At 48.3% G+C, this 11257-nt stretch overlaps 1 protein-coding gene across 2 annotated transcripts; it reads left to right on the top strand.

Moving 5' to 3' along the window:
• The first annotated feature begins 1262 nt into the window (after window positions 1–1262).
• On the top strand, window positions 1263–10188 carry SNRNP27 (small nuclear ribonucleoprotein U4/U6.U5 subunit 27). 2 transcript variants are annotated; one of them, XM_066639549.1, is made up of 7 exons: window positions 1263–1378; window positions 3265–3385; window positions 5019–5125; window positions 6041–6120; window positions 7080–7144; window positions 8016–8100; window positions 9857–10188. In XM_066639549.1, exons 1-6 carry the CDS (start codon window positions 1342–1344, stop codon window positions 8068–8070), a joined length of 465 nt encoding a protein of 154 aa, XP_066495646.1. In that variant the 5' UTR covers window positions 1263–1341; the 3' UTR covers window positions 8071–8100; window positions 9857–10188. The 2 variants fall into 2 exon arrangements, with proteins under 2 accessions (XP_066495646.1, XP_066495645.1); XM_066639548.1 differs by lacking the exon at window positions 9857–10188 and having other exon boundaries at window positions 1264–1378; window positions 8016–8327.
• Window positions 10189–11257: the final 1069 nt, after the last annotated feature.

Below are 11257 nucleotides of genomic sequence, written 5' to 3'. Positions count from 1 at the left end.
ATAACATCCGCAGGTCGCCAGTTCGAGGCCACTGGCACCGTAAATGGTGAGACCCTGAAGCAGCTGACAAGCTGAGCGGAGTTATTCCACCTGCTCTTTGGTGTGAGCGAAGAAGCGTCTTGGCTGCCCTCCATGTGAGAGATGAAGGAGTTGCTTGTCAGCTTGTGTGGGAGGAAACTGGAGGCCAGAATGTGATACCAGATCAGAAAGATCCATCTGAGATGTTGTGGTTCTTGAAAGAGGGAACCTTTCAATTGTAAAAATCCCAACGGGGATTTAGAACAGCCTGCCCATGTAAACCGCCTTGAATAAAGTCTGAGAAATCTGACAACCAAGAAAGGCGGTATATAAATACCTGTATTATTATTATTATTATTTTGCAACATAATTTCAGTGACTACCCTCTGGTGGGCGTTTCTCCCAGTTTAGCCAGTTCACACACAGAGCTTGTTTCTGGGCAGAATTGAAAATGTTGCCGTACTGTGTTTATCTAGGGGTCAAGATGGAGTCTGTCCCGTCAACACCGTCAGAGGCAGTCGTGAAAGTCACACTTTCACGCTTTTCATGCTTCAGCCACACTTCCACTACAGCGACTGGCTCTGAAGGCGAGGGGCCATCCCCCCCCCCCCGGAATGCCAGTGACCAGGAGCGGCCAGGCCTGCGGCTCTCTGGCCTGGGGCACCCGGTTCACCTGGCATCTCTCCTGAGGGAAGCCCCCGAGCTGGGCTCTCTGGGCGGGAGGGAGAAGGGCACTGCTCCCCAGTCCCCCCCACTCCTGCAGGAGGGAGAAGGGCACAGGCTGGACCAGGGCCGGCCCATGCAGGAGGCCAACTGAGGCAGCTGCCTCAGGCACCAGCCTGGGGGCATCTCCACCTGCCTGCTCCCTCTTCTTCCTCCCCCCAGTGCTGCCCTCCTCCCATCCAGGCATGGAGGAGGAAGTGTGTGGGGGGGAGAGAGGCTGGGGCCCCAGAGGGAGGGGGCAGCACCTGGGGTGGGGGGCCTTGGGCAACCACGTCTCCCCCTCCCTTGAGGGCCTCCCCTGAGCTGCAGGATTCCCAGGCAGGAGGGGCGGGGCTCCACCGCACGCACCACCCCCTGCGGGCGAGGCCGCCGCTCGCCACTGTCCAATCGCGGCTCTGCCCCGCCCCCCGCTGAGGATAGCCAATCAGCAGCCGTCCCTTTGAATCCAGAAGTCCCGCCTCCGTTGGCCGGCGCCGGTCCGTCCCTCTGCGCAATCCGGGCGGAACCAAAGGCTGCGGGTGCGCGGGGGCCCGGAGAGCTCGACGGACCTGCTTCCGCTGTGGTGACGCCGGGCGGCGGAAGTGGCCGCGGGCCGAGAGGATGGGCAGGAGTCGCTCCCGCTCCCCGCCGCGCAGGGGTGAGTGGCCGGGCAGCCCCGCGAGGGCCGGGCGGGGCCCCTCTGCCTCCGAGGCCGCAGCCCCGCCGGTCTTCGAGGGGGATGGCTGAGTCCTCCCGCCCCGCCTTCTCTGGGGCGCCTCCCTCCTGCCTCGGCCTCCCCGGCCAGCCCCCCTTCCTGGTGGCCCTGGGCAGTCACCCTCTCGCAGCCTCGCCTACCTCGCAGGGCTGTTGTGAGCACTAGGGGCGGGGAGGAGCCAAGAGGCTTCCTGGGTGGCCTTGGGCCAGTCACTCTGCCTCGCCTACCTCGCAGGGCTGTTGTGAGGACCAAAGGAGGGGAGGAGTCATTAGGCTTCCTGGGTGGCCTTAGACCAGTCACTCTTTCTCAGCCTCACCTACCTCGCAGGGTTGTTGAGGAGCAACCGAGGGGAGGAGCCATGTCTGCCACCCCGAGCTCCATGGAGGGAGGGTGGTATAAATAAGTCTGCAGGCCTCTGCACTACACCTCACTGACTCTCCAGATCAAAGCCTTAAAGCTCTAGGAGTGGGGAAGTCCCTGGGAGTCAAAGGCTGGACCTGCAGGGCCCTTTTCTGCCAGCCTGGAGACCACTGCTGTACTCTGCATCCCCTGAGAACAGCAGTGTCTGGCAAAGGTACAGGGGCTCCTTGTTCTGAAGCAGGAGATGCTCGCAGGCATCGCTGCACAATGCAAGATTCTCATCTAGCCAGGATGGTGTCGTGATTTGAGAGTTGGACAGATCTGGAAGATCCAGATTCAAATACCTGCTCAGCCACAAAGCTTCCTGGGTGACGTTCCTGGGAGCCAGTCATTCTCTCTCAACCTCACCTACCTTGCAGGGCTGTTGTGAGGACCAAAGGAGAGGAGGAACCATGTCTGCCACCCTGAGCTCCTTGGTGGGAGGACGGCAGAAAAATGCGAAAAATAATTTTTGTGCCCCTGTGTAGGAAGGTGCAGGTGTCTGAGTGTCAGGATCGTTGGTAGCACTTAGGGGAACTTCGAATAAACAAGCCAAATCATCAGAAGGCAACTTTTAAAAAGGGATAGCCTTGCTATGGTAATTCTGCTGCAGGTCTGTAGATTTCCTTCATGGGACCCCAATTTAGTACTCTCCACGTTCATAAGGTCTCCCTTTGAGCCATTAGTAACAGTTCTCTGAGGGAACTTGCCCTCAAGGGCCTTTTTCTGGTTTTCAAGACTTTGCAGGCTGAAGTTTTATGGAGATTAGAAGTGGAATGAATTCTTTGCATTGGTCCTCAATGAAGATTCTTGACTGCAGATGACCTGGGACAGGTATCTGTGTCTGAACCAGCCTTCTTGGTTGGAATCTGAAGAACTCAGGAGTTGTACTTAGACCTGTAAGATCCAAGTTTAAATCCCCACTCAGCCACAAAGTTTCCTGGGTGACCTTGGGCCAGTCATTCTCTCTCTCAGCCTTGCCTACCTCACAGGGTTGTTTGTCATGAGGACAAGAGGAGGGAAGGTACCATTTACATGACCATGAGTTCCTTGGAGGAAGGGTGATATAAAAAAATATGATAAAATAAAGCAACCACCAGAGAGAGTAAAACAGCAAAGGGGGTCCCAGCTGTGCAGCAGAGCCAGGGTTACTTTGCAGGCCGAAGGGCCCAAGTTTGGTCCCTGGCAGCATCTTCAGATAGAAGGGTGAAGCCTCCTGAGTCTGAAACCCTGGGAAGCCACTGCCAGTCAGTGCGGACAATACTGAGTAAGATGGACCAAAAGTCTGGCTTGGTAGAAGGCAGCCTCCCAAAAGTGGCCTTCCTCAACCTTGCCCAAGAACACAGTGAGACCGGTGTGTCTGTGTCTGACTTTTGTGCTGCCTTGTGCTGTTACATTTCCGAATAATTGTTTTTGTGCTTCTTAAAAAGAGCGTCGGCGTTCCAGATCAGCTTCCCGCGAGAGAGAGAGGAGGCGCCGGGAGCGGTCAAGGTCCCGAGAGAGGGACAGGAGGAGGAGTCGTTCTCGTTCCCCACACAGACGGCGATCTAGGTGAGGGGGGAGCAGCAGGTGGTAGTGTGTTTAGGCACGTTCATCAAACAGGAAGTACTGCCTGCCATAGGAAATGTTGACTTATTTCTTAAGGAAATGATCAGGGATGTTTGATAGTTGTTTTTTTTGAGGAAAATATGGACAAGAGTCTCTGGTTTTTCCCCATCCAAGCCTACAGATGGGATGGGATGGCAGCATCTGAGATTGGCAGTCAAACTGTTTCTGTCACTTCCTTCTCATGATAGCATTAAACATCTTTACTGCTTTCCCTCCTGTATCCGCTCCCTGTGTGTAAAGCTCTATGCACTGTTAATGTCATATAAATAAATAATCTTGCAGTGACTTTGCTGTGGTGTTCGACAATAGGTATGCTGGAGTTTAGGGTTGGGGTAAGTGTGTTCTGGGCACATAAAAATCCTGGTGCAGACTTCAGGGCCCTCCAGAAGACTTTGAAGAACATACTGTTGCATGTGTGAGGGAGGTTGTTCTTTAGGTACCTTTAAAAATTCTGCATCCTGCATAGTTTTGCAAGTAGCCTTCTGCCTTTCATAGAGATAACTTCTGTCCGGTTCTCCATGTTGTGCTGAACCTAGTTTCTGCCACAGATAGTACTCCATCTGAATTCTGTTCAGAGCCATTCTTTCCAGAACCAAGTGTGCTACTGGTTAATAAATGCTTGGTGGCAGCCCCATGTAGCGGATAGTATATTTGTCTGCTTTGAATCAGCAAATCCTGGATTCATATCCCTGTTTAGCTGTGACACTCATTGATTGCTTTGGGGCAATTGCCAACTGTCTGACCTGGCTCTGAGGTTGTTGGGTAACACACCATGTGCTACCATGAAGCCCTTACAAGAATCCATGCAGGTGGGGCCTTCGTATCCATGGATTCTCTCTCCACGGATCTGACTCAACACAGGTCCCCCAGACCCGCATTAAGCCAGACCTCATCCAGCCTGAGCCCTGTGGAGGCAACCAGAGCTGTGTTCTGGTCACCTTTAAAGGGCTTTCTGAGGCCCATAGAGGCTGCGCGTGTCTGCCATCAACCTCTGTAGTTTCAGAATGGCTGTTTTTGGGTTTTTTTGGTCAAAAACAAAAAACAGCAACTTCCGGTTTCCATAGGGAAACAGGAACTGATATTTTTTGCCTTATAAGGTATTCTGAGGCCCAGGGAAGGACATCTGCGGGCTTAAAGGGGTCAAAACCATGGAATTCATTATTTGCAGTTTTCGGTATCTGCAGGGTGTCCAAGAACAAATTTCCCACGGATACCGAGGCCCCACTTATACATCTGCATGTACAAAATGCAGTCCCTTCTGTCCCTTGCCATGTTCATTGACAGTAACATCTTCTTGGAGAAGCGGTTCTTGTGTAGAGGATTTATGCCTAATAAAGGTTGACTTGACTTGACTTGTGTAGAGGAAAGATAACCAAATTGTGATTATTTTAGTGATGATCAGATGGGAAGGATTCCAGAATGTATTCTTATGCTTTTAACATGAATTTGGTTTATGAGGTTTTTCCGTACCCTAATGGGATACTGTGAATATGCCAGCACTCTTCATATGCTGGCACATTCATGCCATAATTTCCTTCACCATTAAGGTGAAACCTGTGCTGTATTGATATTTCAGGTCTCCCCGGCGGCATAGATCCAGCTCCTCATCCCCTTCTCGACAGAAAGAAAGGAGAGATGATGAAAAGAAAGAAGATTCCAAAGGCAAAGAGCGTCAGATCACAGGTGTGTGGCAAGCTAAGCAGGATAGTATCTTGGCATGATCCATCTTTGTTTAACACTCAGTTGAGGGGCACTAATATGAGAAGGTTCTATACAACATCTTGCCCAGACTCTGTAGGCAGCAGCACAGAACTGTGGTGCACCCGGATGCAGATCTGTTGTGCTCCCTGGGGCATTTGGTGGGCCACTATGAGATACAGGAAGTTGGACTAGATGGGCCTATGGCCTGATCCAGTGGGGCATGTTCTTATGGTGAGAATTTCAGTTTGAATCGGTGAGGTGCTGCTGCCAAGATAAGAACTTGTGTTCATATGTGATTTGTCTTGGTTTTGGATAGTAAATACGTAGATGTTCCGGTCCAGTCATGAAAACCTTCAAGAGCCATTAGCAGTGTCCTTGGTACTCTTGCTTTGTCACTCCCAGAGAATAAAAAGACAGTTGCCATCTTATTGCAGATGAACTGTGCAGCCTTGTGAGTTACACAGAGCTCTTCATAGGGCAGAATGGAAAAGAAGCTCTTTCTCAACTGTTGGAGTTCAGTATGGTCTAGTTTACCAAACTTTTTGCATCAAAAAGAAAAACAGATTAACTAGTAACATTAATGGCTCAGCTTTATATAGTCCAGGATCGCCGAACCTCTTGCTTTTGTAGGAGACTTATGACTTCAATTTCCAGGAACATATGAAAAGGTAGTCTTAAAGTAGATTTTAAGAATTAAACACTCTTGCTGGTTTAGATCGTGAGTCTTCAGGATAGGGATCTGGCTTTTCAGTCTGGTTAAAGACCATGTACATGTTGCTTCAGGATTTAATAATTAGTAGTGATAAACCCCCCACAGCACCTTAAGGTGCAAAGGGTGTCCCCAGATTTGTTTCGCTTTCCTTTTACCTCCCTCTTGTGCCTGTTTGTCCTATTCAGAAGAAGATTTGGAGGGCAAGACAGAAGAAGAAATTGAAATGATGAAAACGATGGGATTTGGATCCTTTGACACGACAAAGGTGAGTCGGTTTTCTTAGCATTTAAGCCACTGTCACCATGTGAATGAGTTTCACTTATTTCGTGACAGGAACTTCTAAAAAACCCTCTAGAGATAAATGTCTTCAGGCTGTTTTCCAAGATACCTGGGATTTCTTGAAAGCTTTTCCACAATTAGAAGACCAGGAATGGTGGACAGATTTCATAGAAATGCAGTTTGCCCTTTGTAGTTGCAGGAGAAGATTGGGGTGTTCTAGAGCGGGAGGAGGGGGAGGCAAAAGGGGGAGGCAAAAGACTCTACAGGTGGTTCCCTGGATAATTGGCAGTAGAACAGCAAAAGGGGTTTCTAACTTTGAAGAGTTTAACTGAAGTGACAAAATAGCTGCAGTTCTCTGTGTACTTCCTACCTGATCTCTGAGCTTGGCTGTAGCTAAGCTGTGAAATTGAACTTTATGGTTCAGGGTCTAATACAACCAGCTGCTGTTTAAAATGGCAAGTAAAAAACAACTCTCTGCGATGACTGGCCTTGCACTTATTGCTTCTGTTTCAGCCTTGGTGTTCCTTACCTGTACAGTAGGTGTGCCTTGGGATTCTAGCAACAAATTAGATCTCAGACACCTGAACTCTGCCTTTTAGTGTTCTAGAGCCCACTATCGGTTCACACAAGGCAACACTGAGGTGCAGTGGACCTGACCAGAGCGTCTGGGACATTGACTTTGCATCCTTAAACACGCTTCCAGAATTTTCTATAATAAAAGCCTCCCAATGTAAATACATACAGATTCCTCAGTGAACAGACTTTGCTATGGGCAGTGGGGGAGGGGATGAACCCTGATCTAGCTTCTTCTGGAAGTCCTGTGCAGACTCAGGGTACAAAATGCAGTTGGCTTTTACAGAGTGACTTTCTTAAAAGATCTTTCTCTTTGGCTGCATCCCTAACAGTGCCTGCAAAGTGACTTTTGGATTCCTTCTTGTCTTGCAGGGCAAGAAAGTGGACGGCTCCGTAAACGCTTATGCTATCAACGTGTCTCAGAAAAGGAAGTACAGGTTGGCACTCCCTCCATTTGTTCAGCTTGGTCTTGAACACATGACTCCAAGTTCCCTCCTATGCTGAAGTGGGTGGCTTGTTCACCCAGCATCACTTGAGTCAGAACTCCCAATATTGCTGCTTTAAATTTTTAAAATGGGGGCATGTGAAACCAAAGAATTGAGGGGTCCAGATTCCACTCTCTGGCATTGTGGAAGTACCTGCCTTTGGGGTGATCAGCTTGATGTACACCAAGGATACTCAAGCTTGCCATTCCTTAAATATGAACCAGCAGACCAGTCTTATTTGTCTACTTGGAAGCAATGCATGCTTGGGGCTTCCTCCCAAGCAGCTGTGTGAGGATTGCTGCTCAAGTTCCCAAGTGCCACTAAAACAGCTGAGGTTTTGCACAGTGGAGAGCATCTTGAGAGGAGTCCTTGCTGCCTCCCACCCTTTTGGGATTAACCTGCATAACTAACTGTCTGCCATCAACGTGCCATCATCTGCCATCATCATCTGCCTCTGTTACTCAGGGGACAGATCTATCAGTTCCTATATTGTTGCAGTTGGAGCTTAACTGTGTTTCAACTAAATACTAACTAAGAAGCATACAGACATCAGGTTTGTGTTTTGCATGTCTGCGGTCATTTCACAAGTACAGAAATAGGTACCAGGTACAGAAATTGAGATCCTGTGAGTCCTGGCCTTCATTTTTTCTTAACAAGAGTGATTTCCTTGATGGCCCTGATGGCTGGACCAGCTTGAAAATGTGTGCAGTGCTTGGTAGAGCTTCAGCAAAACTTTGAGGGGGGGGCCACAGAGAACTTCCAGGGTACAGGAGTTAGGGTTTCACTCTAATTTCTTGCTATTCTTTGCTGTTTCTCCTTTCAGGCAGTACATGAATCGGAAAGGTGGATTCAACAGGCCCCTGGATTTTATTGCTTGATACCTGGTCTTGTTACGAGGACAAGTTTGCGTCAGTTCTTAATTTTCTTAACTGGAGCACCTGTGACTAAGATGATGTCGCACAAAGTAGGGATCTTGTACAGAGAGTTGTGAAAGTGATGTTGTCTCAGAGTGAGACAGTCGTGTATCTGCCTCCCAAAAATGTGTTTGGGGCTGTGACGTTTATTTCCTTTTGTGTTGGTGTGTATCATTTTTTGTAGGTTCTTAATACCATAAATTAAATTAAAAAGGAAAGACCAGGCTTGTCTCCTTGAGCACACTTCCAGCTCAAAGAAGGTAATGGAAGGAGGATAAAAGCCTAAGAACTAGAATACAAAATCCTTGTACAGTATTTGTCTTATTAAGGTTCTTGAGATTATGGGGTGATCAGAGTTCTTTGATTTTGAAAATTGGTTGGGGATTTTCCCTGAATAATTCTGGGGTGAAAAAACTCCCTTCAGCACAGCAATGTGCAGCACAAGGAGCTCCCTTGTGACTTATTGGGTTATGTCAGAATGCCAGGTGCAAGGGAGGACACCAGGATGCAGGTGTCTTATGTGCTCCCTGGGGCATTTGGTGGGCCTCTGTGAGATACAGGACCATGGCCTGATCCAACAGGGCTCTTGTTATATTCTTACAACCAGTCCTACTGAGAGTTCCTTTTGTTTCGTGACAGCCTTGTTCCATTTCCATCCAGCAGAGGGCACTGCAGCTATATCAGGTGTCACAAAACGAACAGAACAAGTTAATGCTTCTCTGTACAGGTGCCTTTTGAGTGCTGGCAGTGTTTTCTCCTAATACTGTTTCTCCCAGGGAAATTAACCCTTGTGCTTTGTCTGTTTGATGTGCACACTAACTTTTGTGGTTCTTGTTTGGATAAGTCTTCTTGAAAATCAAGCGGTGATTTTCAGCATTTTTCTTCTCATGGCACAGTGACCTCTATGACCTTCTCTTCATCTTCATCTCTTGTGATGTCACTTCTGCCTTTCAGGAGGCTCTTTGGGTTCTGCAGCTCTCTCTCTAGGGCAGCTGTCTATAATCACAAATTATCTGCAGAGCCGGCAGCGGAGGAAGGACAGACAGTTTGTGACTACAGACAATTGCACTAAAAATGGAGCTGCAGAGTCCAGAAGAGTTTATCAGCAATTTTCAACTGTTGTGCTCCAGACTCCCACACCTGCACACCTGCAGACCATTTGCAGCCCACCAGTTGACAATTGCTGGTGTACAGTATGCAGCCATAATTTTGCTTGAGACTTAGCAGCAAGATAATCATTAAAAGTATTTTAGGGGTAAATGGAGGCGGCAGTCATGAATATAACACTTGCTTTGCTGGGTTGACACAAAGGTCCATCTTTTTCTAAGAGCGGCAAGTCTTGTGATGGGGAATGTCATAAGCTGGGCCGTTGCTGCCATCTTTTGTTAGTTCCAGGTGTTTGGTAACCAATGATTAACGGATCATGGAGGGACCATTCACTTTAGTAGCTAATCAGCACTGATAAATCTAACTTGCTTGATTACTTGCAGAAAGGTCTTAGCAGAAAGGTGGATGTGAGAAGGATTTTGCATTTTTGTGTTTTGGGGGGATTTCTGCAATTCTCAGCCTGCACAATTTATACCTTTTTAAGGCTACATCCTGTACACATTTCATTGGCCTATTTAAATGTAGTGCGCCCTACGTTTGTAGAACTGACCTTTATGTAGCCGCATAGGTGGTTGACAGCTGTGTGTGTTTGTGCTGCTTTTACCTGCTGTTGAGCACCAAGAGCATTGTTTTTCTTCTACAGCATATCTGATGGAGGCACAATCCAGATTAAAATCACAAGCTCCACTTCCTCTGACCTAGAAGGACGATGGGATTTATTCCTCCTACACACAAGTACACACAGAGTTCTAAAGCTAACAGGATGTTGCCTGCATGCATGCAGGCTGGGCGGGTGTGACTTGGCTGAGATCATATCCCAGACCAACCAAGCCTGTCAGACCATCACCTACAGCAATTCTTGGAACAGGCCACAAAGGCCTGGCTTAAAAATGAAGTTTTATTTGGAAGCCTGTTGAAATATTATCTAGTTGAACTAAAAATGGGGAATTGAGTAAATATACAAACTTCAGTTGAGTATCGCATTTTGTTTTCCCTTTTCCTTTGGGCAATATTATATCACTCAGAATTTAAGATGAGTGCAGTAACTGCAGTAACTGAAGGTTTTCATTTGGGATAAACATAGTCCCCCGCCCCCAAGAGTCTAAGACTGCAGTTCTACAGAAACATTGCATGTTGAAATGGTGGGAGCTGAAGAACGAGTGAAAAGCGACAGACAGCATTTTAAAACAAAACTTGGGTAGGCAGCTGTGAGTTTGAAATGCTCTACCACAGGTATGGCTGTGGTATCCTACTAGGCATTAGTGACTGTTTTAACTCTACATTTCTAAAACTGTTTCTGATTTACACAGCGGTCATGTGTAGGAGGGAGGACAGCAAGGCATTTATTGCAGCAACCCATGTTGTTCATCACAGAGGGATTGGTGATAATGGTTGTCGCCTTTGTGTCTTCCTCCTACCTGTTACAGAGTTGGCTTGTCTGTGTTTTGCAAGGTTAAATGGTGCCAGTCATGATCTCTTATCTCCTTTCACTTAAAAATAAATCAGTACAAAGGGTGTGCTGCAAAACTATCGCTGCAGAAAGAGACATGCTGGCTGCAATCCTCTGCACACTCGTATAGAGGAAGCCTATTGAACATTGTTTACTGTGAGTAAACAAGCACACTTAATGGGGCTAACTTCTGAGTAAACATACATTGGATCATACTATGAGAATGTGTCAGTGTAGTACCTGTGGTGTAACTGGAGAGGGGCAGAGTGCTCAGGCCAGGGGGGAGAGGCTCCGAAGGGAGGGGCCACTTATGTTATGCGGCTGCACCAATCCAAAACTATACAAACCCGCCCCGCTGAGCCTCCCCGCCAGACTGAGCGCTCTGCCCCCCTCCAGCTACGCCACTGGAACCGAGTGCCTGTTCCTGGCCAGCCGCTGCTCAGTGACGTCACTCCCAGCTCAGTGACGTCACTCCCTGCCCTTGGCAGGCACTATGAATGCTATTGAGCCCTTATGGGCTCCAGCGGGGGCTCTGCTAGGGCTGGGCACAGATTTCCAGCCCCTGCTGTGCAGCGTGTGACGTGGTCGGTCCTG

This window comes from Tiliqua scincoides, chromosome 11, assembly GCF_035046505.1.
Source record: "Tiliqua scincoides isolate rTilSci1 chromosome 11, rTilSci1.hap2, whole genome shotgun sequence".
Taxonomy (NCBI): domain Eukaryota; kingdom Metazoa; phylum Chordata; class Lepidosauria; order Squamata; family Scincidae; genus Tiliqua; species Tiliqua scincoides.
Note: the sequence above shows the minus strand (reverse complement) of the source record. Positions and strands in the feature narration are given on the sequence as shown.

Coding starts and splice junctions, on each gene's coding strand:
- SNRNP27 (XM_066639549.1), top strand. CDS start 1,342: ATGGGCAGGAGTCGCTCCCGCTCCCCGCCGCGCAGGG. Junction 1,379..3,264: donor CCGCTCCCCGCCGCGCAGGG/GTGAGTGGCCGG, acceptor CTTCTTAAAAAG/AGCGTCGGCGTTCCAGATCA. Junction 6,121..7,079: donor GATCCTTTGACACGACAAAG/GTGAGTCGGTTT, acceptor CTTGTCTTGCAG/GGCAAGAAAGTGGACGGCTC.